At 36.8% G+C, this 18,604-nt stretch overlaps 1 protein-coding gene across 1 annotated transcript in view; it reads left to right on the forward strand.

Moving 5' to 3' along the window:
* The window catches only part of PTPN4 (protein tyrosine phosphatase non-receptor type 4), a 204,936-nt gene that overhangs the window by 158,681 nt on the left and 27,651 nt on the right, over window positions 1-18,604 (forward strand). The window contains exons 14-16 of the mRNA XM_070507486.1: window positions 4,173-4,298; window positions 6,310-6,468; window positions 14,540-14,699. Of these exons, the coding sequence (XP_070363587.1) occupies window positions 4,173-4,298; window positions 6,310-6,468; window positions 14,540-14,699 (445 nt within the window). The remainder of the gene's footprint in view (window positions 1-4,172; window positions 4,299-6,309; window positions 6,469-14,539; window positions 14,700-18,604) is intronic.

An 18,604-nucleotide genomic window follows, 5' to 3' on the forward strand; every position in this document is an offset into this window, starting at 1 on the left:
GGGATGTGAGTGGAAAGAGGTTGACCAGATCTAATGTAATGTAATAGTGGCTAACATTTGTTTTGTACTTCTCTGTGCCAGGCAATTTTAGTATATTAGCTCACAATCACTATGACTCAATGAGGTAAATTCCATTACAGATGAGAAAACTAAGCACAGCAAGTTTGAATAACTTGCCTGAGATTGTATAGATAGTAAGGGATGTAAGCAAGATTCTAACCTAGGCATTCCAGGTTCTTACCCACACTTTTAACCTCTGCAGAGCAGTTTTTGCTATGAGATAGGTGAATGTTGACTCCTTTCCTGTCTCGGAAATGTGAGAGATGGTCTTGTTTTTTGTCTGTCTCCCTCAGCAGAGTGTAAGCTCTATGAGGGCAGTTGTGTCTGCTTGGTTCACTGCCATAGCTCCAGCTCTTTTAATCTCTCTGACGTGGTAGATGTTTTTTAAATTCAGTAAAAATGGCTTGGAGAGGGCCTGGCCCCGTGGCCGAGCAGTTAAGTTCGCGCGCTCTGCTGCAGGTGGCCCAGTGTTTCATTGGTTCAAATCCTGGGCACGCACATGGCACTGCTCATCAAACCACGCTGAGGCAGCGTCCCACATGCCACGACAAGAAGGACCCACAACAAAGAATACACAACTATGTACCAGGGGGCTTTGGGGAGAAAAAGGAAAAAACTAAAATCTTTATAAAAAAAAAAAAAATGGCTTGGAGAGGATAAGTCCTTAAAGTCAAGAGTACATATGTTTGGCATCTATGTTTATGAGGGATATAGTGTCTATTCTCTGTTAAATATAAATCGGTGGATAGGTTATTTCAGAAGGGAGGAAAAAAGAAAGAACACAGAGATGCCTACCCTAATAGACACAGCTACTGAAATTAATTCAGAATCCTCCCTTTCACAATCTTAGATAGCCTTGATTCCAGTTAGAAAGCACTAAGCACTTCTTATCAACTTCATTGCTTTAATTTAAAATATATTTGTTCTAGTTTTTAGTACTATAACTTAATTTCAACACTTCTTTCAGACTTTTTCATATCAAAATAAATATTTTTCTGATTCTTTGCTGTTAAAACTACACCATAACAAAATACTTAACACCTTTTTCTTCTTTTCGTAACAGCAAACTTAACTTTTTTCTTGCTTGATATAATATTGAATTGATTTGATAATTAGTTATCTTGTAGTATGATGTCTTAATGTGAATACCAAATCATAGGTGCATTTGTATATTAATGTTAATATCATGCAAATGACTTTCTTTATAAGTGTTAATGTTTTAGCATTTTGATCATATCAAATTTTGGGAAATATACAAATATACCTGCATCTTAGTTCTTCGTTTTGTATATGCATTATTAAAATGTGAAATTGTTTTTTGTTTTGTTTTGTTTTTGTGGCAAGGGGTAAATCTTTATTTAAGGAAAGAATGTTCAGGTGGCAGGTGGGAGAAGAGACACTCCAGAAAGTATGGGTGGCTCTCCCAGCCCCCAGGGGCCCACTGCCTACATCTCTATGGACCTGAAATTATTTAACAGGCTCTTTCATAAAACAAACATGCATTATTCAGTGACTACTAGAGCTAAAATTCCAATATGGTAAGCCCCAAATAACTGCCTTGTTTCTTTTGTTATGCTGGTATTGTATGAATCCTCCTTGAACTAAGTCATCAGCTGCGACAAAGTTTTAATAGGACTGTTTTAATGATCCTGTTAGCTGTGAAATACTAAGCTTTTCTGGGGTTGTTTTTTATAATATATCAGAATCTTATTGTGATGACCTGATGCGTATCTACCAAAATACTCTATAATAAAGATTTTAGCAATTATTAAATTAAGTTATTCTGTTAAAGTAGTAGAGAATTCCACAGTTCTTGTCCACTTGGAATTTTAGTTGGCAGTATAAATAGAAAGAAAAGACTTCTTGAACTTTTCATGTGAGGTCTTTTTTCCCAGCAGTAATAAATAAGTTAATTTACTTTATTTTTCTGATATGTCACCTCTTTGAATTGCTTTCATACTTTTTCAGTTGCCATATAATATCTAAGAGAAAGCAAAAGAATGTTCCCATGCAACAGAAAAATAAGGTACCATGGTCAGAAAATAAGTTTACCACATTGCAGACACACTGATGAAGTGTGGTATTTTTTTCTCTGAAATTTCCACACTCAACAGGAAACATAGACAGCAAGCTTGAGTGGGTGGGTCTCTGAGGTGTTAAAACTGTTAATAAAATAAAGTACCTAAAATTTAGTTTTAAATGCAAAGCATTTCCAACCTGTTTAGTTTATTAACAACAGTAAAGTGTTCTGACGCTTTATACTAGGTGAGTATGACTTTATTTTTTCCTCCTTCAAATGACTTTTTCCCTCTCTTAGAAAATGAAAGTAGTTGGTCTCCTGGCTGTGGTTAGTGAACTCTTACAGTTTACATTTAGTAGTCTAAATATAAGAGAAAGAATAGTCTATTAACATTAAGAATTAGTGTTAATAGAAGAGCCATACTAAGGTTTCTTTTAATAAGCTTCATTTAAAAAATCTAATGCCTGAGGTAATATACTTTATTTTCATTTTATTGTGACTGATTAGAATATTTGCACGACCGTGTGAGGGAGCTGGATTAAATGGTGTCCTGAGTTGTCTTCAATTCAGAAAATCCTGCAATTTAAACTCAGGATAATAGAAAATGTTCATGCTTAAATTACTCTGAATTCACTTATGAAAAATGAAATCTGAATCGATGCCTTTTTTCCTTAATTGATAACATTGTAACTCTTTTAGAAAATATTGAATGTTCTTAAATTAAGGAGATGTCACTGGGCCAAACTGTAAAGGTTTTGGCTATGAATACCTGAAATGATAGGGCGCTTGTGTGATTTCGATTCATAAATAATTTAAGTTACTTGTGGTTTAGTAAAATTAATAGACTAAATTGCACTGAAAATTTAGATACTCATAAATCATAAAATTCAGGAGGTAGGGAAGGACCTTAGGATCATACATTGTACTAGTAGATTTAGATATTTAGATGTTGAAACTTAAAGTCATTTGTCTAATGGAAGATCAAAACTACGATTCAGGGTTCCTACTCATCATTATTTTAATGCTTCCCACTATGTACATAAATTCTATGGAGTACTCTTGGTCATTGTTACCACGCTTTTTAGTTCAGTCTGTTCCTATATGCTTCAGTGAATTTACTACTGAAATGTGACCATGCTTTTTAGTTCAGTCTATTCCTATATGCTTCAGTGAATTTATTACTGAAATATGGAACTGTCGATTTACAAGATGAGTTATTGTGTATTTTTATATAAATAGTTTAATTCATTATATTACCTTCCGTGTTACTCTGCATGTCAAAAAGCTAAGCATTCAAATAGATGTCATATATTTTCCATGAATTTTGACCACTATCTGAATTTATATATAAAAAAGACTTTAGTTGTTGACGCACCTAAAATTCTGAGGGTTTCTGATCTCTGCAAAGATCAATATCTTTTCTGAAAAGATCACTTAGTTCTCTTCTTTATCCCTATGATAGCTGACAGTATGTAGATAGATAATAAAAGATTCTTCTACCCCCCCCACCAAAAGACAGAATAGTTAACCTCCCACATGTTTTTTTTTTTAAAGAAAAGCAATCCACTGGCTTACTATATATAAAAAGGAAAAAATTATAAATAAAATGTCATATAAATAATTATCATTTTTTCCCTGTCCTCATTGAGGCAGAGGATCAGAGTTTAGATGTAAGGACATTCAGGAGATAATATGCTAGAAATTGTTTGATACATCCCAAGATAAGCTAGAATTTCAGAAACTCTGGAATAGGAGTAGGCAATATCTATAATACTGATAATACCTGAGAAAACTTTTGTTAACTAACTGCTCCCTTGCTTTTTTTCTTTCTCCTTCCTTTTCTTGTTTCTTTTCTTTTTCTCTTCTTTCCTATTCTCTCTTTCACTTTGCCTATCCTATCTTTCCTTCCTTCTTCATATAAAGCAAATTTATTTTCTTAGGAAATTATTTTGTAAATAGCCTCCAAATGCATTAACAGTAAACTCTTTATGTTTATCCATCTAGAATATGATCTATTAAGACAAATTCTAAGATTTGGTTCCTAGTTTGGGGTATGGAAATAAAATTTTTACGTGTTAAATTATTTCTACAGATCTCCAAGTAAGCCCTTGGCACGGAAGTTAATGGATTGGGAAGTAGTAAGCAGAAATTCAATATCTGATGACAGGTTAGAAACACAAAGCCTTCCGTCGCGATCTCCACCTGGAACTCCTAATCAGTAAGTACAGTCTAACATCAGGTATACATTTTGCTAATTTCTAAATTATTTGCTATATATTTCCATTGCCTGAAGATCAAAATACGTAAATCTTTATATTTAAATCTTTTGGTCAAACATGATTTTTGTTGCTCCAGAGCATTATTTCCTCTTAGTGTGCAGCTCATTGCATAAGTGGTATGGAATGGCCTCAGCGAATGAGGGACTAGAGCATTGAACAAGGATGCTCACTTTCCTACAGAATAAGGATCCCTAGCCAATAAGTCAATTAATCAAGATCTATTCATAGACTTAAATCTGGGAATATGATTGTTGCTGGTATATTCCTTTTACATGTAGATCTCCAGTAGAATTTCTAGGGGAGTATATATTGTTGAAAATGCTAAGTGATTGTGATTCTCTTACTTAAGCTTCTACCCCAACCCACTGCTCTACCACTCTCTGTGGTCTAGAAAAATGGACTTCCAATGTCATTTCCCACAAGTTTAGCCAAAGCTATGCTGAGAAGCACTGTGTTATACACCACTTACTGTGTATGTACTTCATTCTAGCATTTTTCACAAAAACTGTGTGCTTTGGTATAATTATAATAAGATAATAAACTTGTACTAGCCAATGATGTTATCTTAATTTTATAATGTTAACAAATGTGTTGTATGTAATATATGTAAGTAATTAGGATAATGGTAAATAAATGTATGTCGGCATTTTGACAGACCTTGTTAACCCAAAAGATTGAAACACAAAATATTTGAATTTTGATATGGAATATAATATTTGAAGAAGTCTTCCTTTAGAAATATTTTATACACATTAATATCCAATAAATGTGCTCTAAATTCTAAAAATTATGTCACTGGTGTGCGTTTGTCAGCCCAAGAATAAAGTTCTACCATATTGGAAGTAAAGAGTATACATAAATGCTTTGGTTCACAAAATGTTACCTAATAACACCTAGGTTTCTTCCTTACTACTAAAAAAAAATAGACTCAAAAGTTTCTGTCTTGCTAATTGGAAATTGATAAATCATCTTTCTTTATAAAAGACTGCATACATTCAAAGGTTAATCCGCTTGTTTGAAGAAAATCCAGAACCTTCTTTTTCTGGTCCCTTTTCTAGCCAGCCATTTCTCCATTTGATACCAGTACCACTAAACAATTATAGCAAGTCATAGAAGACACAAGAAATTTAAGCCAGTTGACTGAATTAATTAATTAGCAGTAGTCCTGATTAAATTTTCTGGTTAATGAAACAATTTTAAGTATGATCTGAAAAAAATTGTTTTGTTCTAAATTCTAAAGAGAAAATACTGTGTGGTAGCTAAGAACATTGGCCCTGGAGTCACTGTATGTTTGGACTTTGAGCAGGTCAGTCAATCTCTTTGTCCCATTTTCCTCATCTACAAAATTACATTTATAATCACAGTGTCTTTCTTGTAGTGTTGTGAAGGTTAAACGAGGTGATATATGTAAACTGCTCAGAACAATGCCTGGCACATAAGTGCTCAGATGTTAGCTGTCATAATTAATAATAGTAATGACAATAATAATTCATGTAACTTATGAGGAGGGAAATGTGTTATTCAGTATTTATTCCTAAGATTTGAAGAAAGTCCTATAAATGGAAACTTTTATAAGGATCAAAAAATAATTCAGACCAGAAGCTATTACTGAATCATTTATTCTATTCCTTTATTTTATAAATGCTGATTAAGACACGAAGTTGTCCTGACTAAAACCTAGAAACAGTAAGGTTGGTAGAGATAACAGACAATCGAATAGGTAAAATCCCTGTGGCTGATTGTTGACTGTAGCTCAGATCTCTAACTTCCTATTCTGTGTTCTTTCTGTTTACACCACACTGTGAAGACAGTGTGTCAGAGACTCTGCTTAGTCAACGTGATTAGTCTTAAAAACACTCGCCCACTTTCTAATGCAATCATATAATTAAGAAACTGGAGAAAATTGAATTAAAGCGTATTTTCACTCAGTTTTTCTTCCTCTTCATGTAGTCGGAATTCTGCATTCACTCAAGAGGGAACCCGGTTACGACCGTCTTCAGTTGGTCATTTGGTAGACCATGTGGTTCATGCTTCCCCAAGCGAAGTATTTGTGAATCACAGATCTCCATCTTCAACGCAAGCTAATAGTATCGTTCTGGAATCGTCACCGTAAGACCTTTTCTCATTTAGCTTGCTTCTTATAAATAATAATGCCCGAAATTGTTTCATTTGAAATAATCTGACAAATTAGGGTATTTGATACAAAATTTTATTTATGCAAGATTTTTAAAATTTAAATATTTGTAAATGTGCTTATTTGGCCCTGAGAGTTCCGGGTGCTTTCCCCCAGCACCCCTCCCCCCCAACAAATCACTGTTATTATTTTGTTGACTCAGTATGTTCTTGAACTTTTTGTGCGTACATTTAAATATTTCTGCAGATAATGTAGCACTGCAGTCAGGCAGTAAGGTAGTGAAAGGTAGAATTTTCTTAAAATTTTTCAGGAAGGGAACCAAAGGGATGAATAGGCAGGGTTGGGAAAATTGAGTAGCAATGGAGAACTAAGTAAGATGACCATTACACTGAAAATGTTACAGAAAATTTGCATGCATCATTTCTAAAATTCATTCCTATCTCATATTGCAAACTGATACATAAATTCAACTTAATAATTCAGTATTTGTACCCCATGAATTAATGCACAACATGCTTACCCTCACATTAATATGCAATATCTTGATTTATTGGTTTATATAATGCAGTTAGTTCATGTGCAAGTAAAAATACAGTGCAAGAATTAGAAAAAAAGTAAAAGACAGGATACACAGATGGGAAAAAAATTAATTAGTTGTTAAGGAAAAAGATGTATAAAATATAATGAATGTGAGCAGGGTTAAAGAAAGGGTAGGTCTGAGAGTGATGGATGGAAGAGTAGATGGAGTAATCAGCCCAGCAGTTAGTTGTAGGTGCTCCGGGAAATGTCACAAGCTACATAAGAGCCATGGTTGTCCTCACTGTAGGCCCAACCAGGGAAGGGTAGCTGAGCTATTAAGATGAGTGGTAACATATCTTGGTAAAACATTTTGATTGTGTGTATATATTAAAAAGAATGTGACGCCTGTGGAAAATGAGTTGACAGGAGATAGGATTGATGGAAATTTAATATTTTATTACTTTAAAAATTATAGTTCTAGGGGCCAGCCCTGTGGCCAAGTGGTTAAGTTCGCACCCTCTACTTCGGTGGCCCAGGGTTCTGCCAGTTCAGATCCTGGGCATGGACATGGCACCATTCATCAGGCCACACTGAGGCGGCATCCCACATGCCACAACTAGAAGGACCCACAACTAAAATATAAAACTATATACTGGGGAGATTTGGGGAGAAAAAGCCAAAAAACAAAAAAATTGACATCAGGTTCCACTCTTTAAAAAAAAAAAATTAGCTCCCTGAAGACAGGGCCTTTAATTTTTGGGGGGGAAGATTAGCCCTGAGCTAACATGTGCTGCCAATTCTCCTCTTTTTGCTGAGGAAGACCGGCCCTGAGCTCACATTCATGCCCATCTTCCTCTACTTTATATGTGGGACGCCTACCACAGCATGGCGTGCCAAGCAGTGCCGTGTCTGCACCCGGGATCCCAACCAGCGAACCCTGGGCTGCCAAAGCAGAACATGCACACTTAACCACTGTACCACTGGGCCGGCCCCTGAAGACAAAGCCTTTAAAAAAAGAAAAAATTAGAATTCTAAACTTTTTGTTTCATTTTTTAATAATCATGTATTTTCTAATTCTGAAACCTTAAAAAGTAGAGTAATTAAGAATATGATTGAAATGTTAATTGATTGAATTTAAAAATGACATAGTTTCTGCACATAAAAATAAACCATGTATTGGAATCTCAAAAGCCTATCTTATACAGAATAAAACAGTCTTAACTCCCGGGGCCTAACCAAGTTATCTTAATCTATTTCTCAAGGGCCCTTTTCATAGAGAGACACACATACACATACACATACCATTGAGTATTTCCATATGTAAATTTTACAGATTCACAAACCCAAAAAATCACTTACCTCCTTGAAATACCTGTGTTCTGATTTCCTTACCTGAAGTGGAGAAGCAAGTCCAGGATAGATGGGAACCGAGCAGTGTTTGCTCCCCCTCCCAGATCCCCAAGAACTTCAGAAGCTTGGGGCTTTCTCCTTAGACGTGTGTTTTATGAGGCTTACATGTTTGTATTCAGTTTTGAATATAGCACTGTGTTTGAAATTCAGCCAGTTTTAACCTTAAGAATAGTGAGAGAGATCTGAAAAGACAAACTTAATGGTAAACTAACTTCCATGCGTTGTTTACAACTGGCTTTTTCATAAATTATCTACTGTTCTATTCCAGAGAACTCAGTGACATAGAAAAGATACATAATCCCTGTTTTGTGATGAGAAAGCCACACTTACAGTACTTTGTCCCAATTTGCAGAACTAAAACAGGTCTTCCTTACCTAAGCCAGCCATCAGAACTTTGTGTCCTGGACAAGGCTTTGTTGATTGATTGATTTTGCAATTTAGAGAAAGTATTTTGCAACATAGAATCCATAGACTTTACTTCTACGCTGACCAAATGTGAAAGGAATTCAAACAATATGTTGAATTAAGCGCAGAGCATTTCAACACATATTGAAATAGATCTTGAGATCATCTTGCCAGTTCCCTGTTTTTTGAGTGAGGAGAGGGGCTTTAAGGTGAAACCTGAGTTGTGACTCCAATCACTAAGGTCGCCTACTTCTGAAGGAGAAAACGCTGCTAAATCGCAGATGTGTTTATTGTGGAAACAAATAAGATGGTTGTTTGTACTGCTCAGAATAAAGTTACCATTTTTGGCAGGGGTAATTGAAAGCACAGTCCACCATTTCCTTCATTTCTTTAAATGCTTCTCGGAAAACTAGACTGCTTGTGATTTTCTAAGGTAAAGAATAGCCCTAAATTAATTTTAAAACACTTAACAGGTGTTTATTTTAATAAATTTGTACTACAAATGTTAATACGCTCTTACTAATATGTAACAGGGACACTTGGTATTTCTACAGAATAATCACAACTTTTGTATACACCTGGAAATGTTTAAAACAATGTTTATTTAGCATTTTATAAATGGCAAAATTTATAGTGATGAAGATCTGTCGTTCTTACTGTGGTGTTTACCTTGTGCCTGTGGTAAAGAAAAGGAACATAAAAGCCCAAGCGTGTGAGTTGGGTGGTTGAGATTTTATTTTTGATTATGACGCAGATTGCTAAAGGCAGCAGCAGAGGGCTGCTCTGACTGCAGAACAGGCTGCTTTCACTGCTGTTGTTGAGTCATTCACGAGGAAATCTAAAGCTGACTGAACTGAAGTGAATCAGGAAAGTCTTTGCCCACCTGACTGGCTTGACAGTTTTAACACATCTTTTGCTACTATGTTATAGTATATTGCTCTGTTAAGAGCAAAATGCTCTTAAGCGTAACATTTTCATTATTTGCTCTTCCCTTAACGTTTTCCAAAACGTCTAAAGTTTAAGATAAGCAAATTATTTGTGGTTAAAAAAAAAAAAAGAATATGAAAATTGGGCATTGAAACGTTTTTAGAAGTATATTCCTATCTCCCCTTTCTCTTTTTTAACATCCAAAAGTTAACACAGGTAGTAATTTGTCCACAGAATTTTTTATGTAGGTAAATTTTGAACAGTATGTGTTTTGAGCCCTGGTTCCCAACTGTCCCCATTTGGATCATTTTAGGCAAATTATTAAATATATTAAAATTATTGAGTTAGAAATGTGTTGTCAAAGTAAATATGGATATTGTTAGAGCCCTGATCCCTACTGATCTTGCATTCTTTTCATTTAAGTAGTTTCTATTAGAATTTAAAATATAGCAGTATTACCACTTGTAACCAAAGTAGAAGAACAGAAAATAGTTGTGTTCAAGATATGCTCCGATAAGTTATGTTGAGGCTTCAGATCCCGACAGGTAGAAGAGTTGCTTAGCTTTTGTCCATTTTATAAATTGGCTTCTGAGAAGCATTTCATTTGAAGAAAAAAGTCTACTACTACAGAAAGTTTGGAAACCCCTGATTAAAATAACTTTGCTCCTGCTTTTTGCAGTTATTTCTTGAGCTGCAACTATAAGATATGTTAAGGGCACAATCTCTTCAATCAGACTAGGTTTAAAACTTGGTTCTATCACTTCTCATTGTGTGACCTTGAGTGAGTTGTTTTATCTCTGCAAGCCTCGATTTCCTCACGTGTAAAAACAGGATGATAATATCTACCTCATAGGATTGCTGTGAGCATGTAATGAGATGCATAGTTCAGCAGAAGAAAAAGTGCTTAGTCGATGTTAACTATAATAATTATGTAACTTCTTTCAGTTAATTTTTTGGGATATATACTGGCAGCTTTTAAGGATATTATCAACCATTCATCTTTCTGCATGTTTGAAATATGGATATCTGGCTGAACACAATGAGAAATTCCTCAAATTCTCAATTTTTCCTTAGGTCCCTAATCACGAGAGACTCTATGCAGACTTTATAATCCTCAAATATTAAATCCATTCTCCTGAGCCATTCTTTCCTGGACTGTCCCATCCTAGTCTCATCTAATGAGTAACCACAGCTTTGTCCATACCTCATCAATTCCTTTTGCTTAGTCCTCAAGGATTTGCCTTCCCTCTGCCCTTCTGAGCTACTGACACTGATAACTTCATCAAGACACAGCTTAACCCAATTCCCCTGCTAGTCTTGATCAAGTCTAGCAATATCTTATGGACCCTGCAAATACTAGGCTGCTCTAGGACTAGGAAATCAAAGAACCAGAGAGAGTACAGATGGAAGGAGGTATCAAGCCATGGGGACTCAGAGGATGCATTGTGTCAGAGGCTGTACTTGTCACAGCAAGACTAATTGCAGGTCCCTGGGCCGCTATAGCTGCAGTATACTTACCTGCCATCCGTCTCTGGAAACAGGGAGAGGGAAGAAACACTTACCGAGATTATTGGAAGAGCGCATAGTTTGTAAAAGTTCCCCAGACCAGCCTAACCGTTACTCTACAGCATTCAGGCATCTGGAGAGCCTGTCCACCATTCTTTTGAAAGTTACTTTAACAAGAAAGTTACATAAAACAGTGAGAGAAGGCAAGGTAACCCTTGTCCTGAAATCCAAAATTATATTGTCCTTTCCTCTGTTACATCTTGGCTAATCCTCTGTCTACACTCTGTTCTCCTCACCTTTTCCTTAGAATTTCGCTTAAATCCCGCCCTGAGCCTATATGCTTGGGCTCTCTTCTTGTTTGTGTCTTCCTGCAGAGTTTGAATGTTTAAAGGAGAGGTTATGCTCAAATACCAACTGGAATCTGACAGGTAACGCTGGGTGGGATTTGTGTAGATTGGAATGCTGGTGACTAAATGCAGCAGCTACAACTTGGCTTTGTCCATTGGTTGACAACTTGTAATGCAGGTCCATGCTTTCCAGAGCTTCCAGGTTTTTCATTCTGGAAATCTAGATTTGTTAAAATGTAAATGTATGAAATGTAATCAATTAACTCAACATTTTACAAAAACAATGGATGGGCCAAATGTATGTTGGCCAGAATTAGCCCACAAGCCATGAATTTGCAACCACTCTTCTGGGACAGTGATTTCTAATTGGAAGTGCATAATAAAAATCACTTCTGGAGCTTTTTTGACTAATACATACCTAATTTTTAACCCCAGAAATGCAGATTCAGCAGTTTTAGCAAAATGTCCCATGATGTCAGTACTGTCCCTCTCTTGTAGCTGAGCATTGCCACTGTTACACGTGTACCCACCAGGTTTGGCTTACTTAGATATTGCACTGCAGATTAGACTTGTTTGTCCCCGTGGTATACTTTGGCACTTCTTTAGACTGTTAGCCAGACTGGGAATAAAGACGGTTGCTCTGACTCCATTTCCATCTCATCTCAACCTTATACTCTTCGCTACATACCTTTAGATTTTAGGTTAAATGCTTCCTGAATGTGACAACTGTATGCAAAACGAGAAAAAAGTTTCTGTTTACCTTGCCTAAGTGGTTACACTTAACCCTAAGTAAGGGATGAGACCTGTTGATTGATATAAATGGAGTCCAGTGACTTTTGGTTTTTGTAAAATCTTGAAGGCTTTTGATACTGCTTTTTAGAAATGTCACATCTGTGAGGCTCTACCAAAGGATGTCCATCTTTATCTGTCCTAATCCCTTGCAGCAGGCCGTGGTTGAGGTACATGTCCCTATTCTAACCTGTGGGAACATTTTCCTGGACCAGCAGCACTTGAATGTGTTGGATCTTAGAGGCTTGGGTTCTTGTCAGTTGAAACTAGCAGAAGAAAAACTAGTATGTTTGGGACCTGTATCCCTGGCCATCAAGGTAGACCTCAAAGAAGCTTTTGTTGAAAAGGATAGGTATGCTCTCTGATGCAGTCTTTGAAGACTTCTATGTAGAAACCTGGGCTGAGTAGGCATTATTGTTTACCTACTTGTTTAGTGATTATATTTTATACTAGATTATTAAATTTCAGAAGGACTATATTCTCTCTTAGGAAAAGCTCCCTGGAGGACCATACAGTTACACCATTCATTATTAACCCTGGCTGACATCCTTGGCACTAATCAAATTTTTAGTTTCACTACCCATGTCTACCCGGTATCTAGCAGCAAGCCTCTAAATAAGTTCACAGCTTCCCTACCAAGGGAGAAGCATGTGTCCAAGAGCCACTCTGGCAGTAATCTCTGAATCAGTATCTTGGGCTAAAGTATGCTGCAGTGGCAAATTACCCCAATTTACAGTGACTTAACAACAGCAAAGCTTCTTTCTTTCTTTTATTATATGTATATCATGGATTGACTGTGGCTCTGCTCCGCGTCATATTCCTAGGACCTAGATTGACAGCAGCCCTATTTCGGGATATGGCTTGTCTCATGGCCAAGGATGAAGAGAAACATAATGAATCACAAGCTGTTTCTTAAAGCTTCCTTTCAAAAGTGATGCATACCACTTCTGCTTACATTTCATTGGCCGTAGTAAGTCATATGGCCAAGCCTGATGTCAACCAGGGAAGGGTGGAGAACAATTTTTGGACAATAATATAATCTAATACAGTTCTGCTTCCTCAAGACCTTACAGTTTGCATCTTAGGCATCTGTTGTTAGTCAACAAAAATAAGCAGAAACTGGGTGAAATCGGTGCCTCAGTACTACGGCAGCAGCTGTGCAGCTTGACACAGTAGCAGTCAACTCTCTTACCTATCGTTAGGCGGTGGGACAGCAATTTGTTTATTTCCCCCAAGGGACCTCCTGCCACCTCAGAGGTAAATAATGACCCCAATGATGGTCAGTGCTCTACTCAAGAACTATTTTCCCCTTGTGTATTTTCCTCAACTCCACAACTTCCATGGCTGCATGCTTCCTAGGTCCAAGTTGAATTGCTGGTTCCCCCTTCTGGCCTTTGTGAAAAACTCTCAAGTAATGTTATTACATATACTGTGCATGTTCTTTAAACTACACTTCTTACTTTGAAGCTTCCCCATCATACCCAGCTCTTTTTATATCAATTCCTGCTGCCACAGATTGAGGTTTATGTTCTCTACTGTTAACTGGATTTTTGCTTCCTCTCCTCAAATCATATACTCTAACAATGTCTCATCCAGTTTTGTCTCTTCAGTGATCTCAGCATTCTTACTCAGATTCTAGTCCTTGTTGCAACATTTGAATTCATTACTTTCACTAATCATGTTTTATCTCTAAACAAGTTGGGCCAATCACTTAAGTTCTCTAGACTGTACCAGGTGTTTTATCTGTGGAGCAGCTCAACTCTCAGTTCCGATTTTTCTTTGCCTGCCTTATTCCCTGGCTATCCATGTGATTCCACTGAAATAATTTCAAAAAGGTTTTTGGAAGGGTGTGTGCATTGTTAATAGTAGATTAATATATATCTTCATAGAAATACCCTGGCAGTATATTTTATTTTATGTAGAATTGTTTATAGCTTCGATAAAGCAGGAAATTAAATTCACTACTTAAATTTTCAAAGTTAAGAATTTCATTAAACAGTAACACTTGCAAAAATATGGTGTTTAAAGCTTGTCTCCTACTAGAGATTGTAAATGTCTCAGTTCCTTGACCCTAGCTTTTAAAATAACAGTTCTATAAGACAACTTCCAAAATATTCATTCTTTTCCCTTTTTTCCTTTCTAGATCACAAGAGACACCTGGAGATGGGCAGCCTCCAGCTTTACCACCCAAACAATCGAAGAAAAACAGTTGGAACCAAATTCATTATTCACATTCTCAACAAGATCTAGAAAACCATATTAATGAAACATTTGATGTTCCATCTTCCCCTGAAAAATCTACTGTAAGTAGCTTCTTCAAATATTCTCACATTTCCTTGAAATTTTTTAATCAGAAATGAAATTTCTTTTTACAGTGGCATATTTTATCTGTAAATTATATACTTTCTCTTTTTCGTCATATGTTTGCCCATGATATAACCCAATTATGGAATTTCCTTTTATCATCATTTATAAAGTGTTCATTGCTCTAGAAGTTAATTCTTAACAAATTTATGTTGATTTTAGTCTTGCAAAACACACATTTCCAGAACAAATGCTAATGATCCATTAAATACCATTAACGTCATTATGTAATTCACTGAGTATAGAGACTTTATCATTTTCATCAACCTTTTGAAATTGAGTACAGGTCCCTGGAGTATATGATCACTCTCCTCTACAAAATACATTTATGAATTGTTTTGAGAATGAAAAGACTGAAAATAAATAAAAGATTTTTTTGCCTTAGGCAACATGCTTTTACCACAACAAAATGGTAAATTGTTAGAATCCCCTGATTTATGAATTTTCATTGCTTGCTCAAGTAGGCATAAATAAACCAAAAGTGAGGTTGTCAGTATTTTTTAAGAATACACTGTGTTCATGAAGTATAAGGACAGACAGAAATATGGGACGTTTCAGGAAACTTAAAGGGACATCAGGGAATGAAATAAGATGCAGGGACAGGAGACCCCATGGCAGGTCTTGGCAGTGTCAGAAGTTTCTGGTGGCCATTGCACTTGTAGCCCTCTCATGTGTTCACCCATAGTCCTCCCACATTATCTAAGTTGAAAAGCAAGAAGCAGCCACTCTGTTTTCCCACACTTAGTGCTCCACCACTGTAGGTACATCAACGAGAGATCAGAATCCTTAATCAAAAGGGAATGACAACTCTAGTGCTACCAGTGTGGTGATTCTTAGGTTTTACTCATTCATGCGTTCATTCATTGGTTCGTAGTTACTGAGGTCTTTCTGTGTGCTAGATACTTTGGTGGGTAGTGGGAATACAAAGACAAGTAAGACATGGTCCCTGCTGTTAAATAATCTACAATCTAGTTTGTTTTTCCATTCATGCAAAATTACTTATTGAATACCTGCTATGTGCCATGCATTGATATAGGCTCTGGGGATGTAATGAAATAAAATAGAAAAAAAAAGCAAACTCTGCCTTCAGGGAACTTACATTCTTGGGATAGAAGTGAAACAAACAGTTAACAAGGTAAATAATTTATATATATAGCATATTAAGTAGTATAAATGCTAGGGAGAAAAATAAAGCAGGAAGGAGCCAGGGAGTTTCAAGAGTAGAATGTTACAATTTTAGATAGTGGAAGCCAGACATGGACTTAGTGATAAGCCATGTAGATATCTAGAGGAAGAGCAGGTAAGCTGAGGGAATAGCAGATACAAAGACAGGAGGAGTATGATTGATATGGTCAAAGAACGCCAAGGGAATCAGTGTAGCTAGAGCAGAATAAGCCAAAGAGGAGGAAACAGGTACAGGAGAAGGCCTGTAAAGGCTGTCTTGTAAACATTTTTTTTTTTTAGCCTTACGTGAGTTAGGAAACAAATGGACATAGCTGAGGAAAGAAATAACATGATGCCACTTAAGTTTTAACAGTATCACTCTGGCTGTTGTATTGAAAAACTGAAAGCAGGGTAGAAGTACAGTGCTGGTTGTGAGGTTTTGCAGTATTCCAAGCAAGCAATGGTAATTTGGACCAGGGTAGTGGCAGTGGAAGGAATAAGACCTGGCTGTATTCTGGATATAATTTTAGGGTAGAGCTAACAAAATATGCTGATGGATTGGGTGTGGAGTACTAGAGAAAGAGAGAAATCAAGGATAAAAGCAAGGTTTGGGGCCTGAACAACTAGAAGGATGAAGTTGCCATTTACTGAGATGTGAAAGGCTACAAGTAGAGCAGGTATGAGAGGAATATCAGGAGCTCAATTTGGGGCATGTTAAGTTTGAGATATCTGTCTATTAGAGATCCATTTGGAGAAATGATTCTGGTGTTGAGGGGAGAGGTCCAAGCTAGAGTTATAACATTGAGAGTTGATGGCATGTAAAGAGCATTTAAAACCATGAGAGAAGAAGAAATCACCAAGGAAGTGGGGTGGGTGTAGATATCTAAATAAGAGATTCTAGAAATTGAGCCTTCGGTCCTCCAAATTAAAAGGAAGATGAAGGAAACTAGCAAAGGAGACTTGAGACAATGCAGACAGAAAGGTAGGAAGAAAACTAGTGAGCTGGCTGATAGGAAGAAAGTCACAGAAAGAATAACCAACTTTGTCAAATGCTGCTAGTAAGTCAAGTAAGATGAAGACTGAGAATTGAACACTGGATTTAGCAATGTGAAAATCTTTGGTGGTCTTAATTAGAATAGTTTTGATGGAGTACTGGGGGTGAAAACCTGACTGTAAGAGGATGGGATTTGAGGAAACAGACAGCAAATGTGGACAACTCTTTCAAGAAGTTCCTCAGCAAGAGGAAGGAGGGAAATGGTGCAGGAGCTGGATGGCTGGATGGGGAGGTGGAGTCCAGAGAGAGTTCTTTTTCTTTTTTCTTTTTCTTTCTTTCTCTTTCTCTCTCTCTCTCTCTCTCTTTTTTTTTTTTTTTAGCTGAGGAAGATTTGCCCTAACATCTGTCACCAATCTTCCTCTTTTTACTTGAGGAAGATTCTCCCTGAGCTAACATCTGTGGCCAGTCTTCGTCTACTTTGTGTGTGGGTTGCCACCACAGCATGGCTGATGAGTGGTGTAGGTCCACGCCTGGGATCTGAACCTGTGAACCTGGGCAGCCGAAGCAGAGCATGCCAAACTTAACCACCAGGCCAGCCCCGACAGTTCTTTTTTTTAAATGGGAGAAGTACTATTTCCCAGAAGGATGGGGGAAATGGATAATGCAGGAGGGTAGAGAATTGCTATAGCAATATCCTTGAATATGGAAGAGGGGATGGGATTTAGAGCAAATAGGAAGACAATTTGAAGGCAATATAAGTTCTATAATTAGAAGTGATTATAGGGAATTAGCAAGTATATAAAAATAACTAAGGCAGCTGTGGAGTTAAGGGAAGACTTCCCAGAAGTGATCATCTCTGAGCTGTGTCTGGAAGGATAAGTAAGAATTAGCCATATACTTTTCCTCAAAGAGCAGGCATAAAACGTGTTGAGTGAAAGAAGCCAGTAACAAATGACCATATATGTCATATGGTTCCATATATGTGAAATGTCCAGAACAGTCTAATCTATAGAGACAGAAAATAGATTAGTGGTTGAATAGAACTTAAGGGCAAAAGAGTGAAGAATGACTGCTAATGGATACAGAGTTTCTTTTGGAGGTGATGAAAATGTTCTAAAATTGAATAGTAGTGATGTTTATACAACTTTGTGACTATGGTAATAATTATTGAATTATACACTTTGAGTGAATAGTATGTGTATAGAAGTGTGTAGTATGTGAATTATATCTCAATAAAGCTGGTTTAAAAAAACAAAAGGAGTAGGGCCGGCCGCATGGCTGAGTGGTTAAATCTGCGTGCTCTGTCTCAGCAGCCCAGGGTTTTGCCGGTTTGGATCCTGGGCACAGAAATGGCACCTCTCATCAGACCACGCTGAGGCAGCGTCCCACATGCCACAACTAGAAGGACCCACAGCTAAAAGTACATAACTGTGTACTGGGGGACTTTGGAGAGAAAAAGAAAAAATAAAAAAATCTTTTTAAAAAAAAAAGAGTAATGTGAATTCATGTAAGACTTACGAGCGCTTGCTGTGTGCAAAGCTTTGAGCCAGGTTCTAGGGATGCTGTGGCTAATTAATTAGCAAAGCCCCTGCTCCTCTTGACACTTACAGTCTAGCGTGCAGTGGCAAGGAGACATGAGAGAATGTGTCTAGTTGGCGTAACTGCAGGTTATTAGTCAAAATTTAC

Source organism: Equus asinus, chromosome 4, assembly GCF_041296235.1.
Source record: "Equus asinus isolate D_3611 breed Donkey chromosome 4, EquAss-T2T_v2, whole genome shotgun sequence".
In the NCBI taxonomy this organism is placed as follows: domain Eukaryota; kingdom Metazoa; phylum Chordata; class Mammalia; order Perissodactyla; family Equidae; genus Equus; species Equus asinus.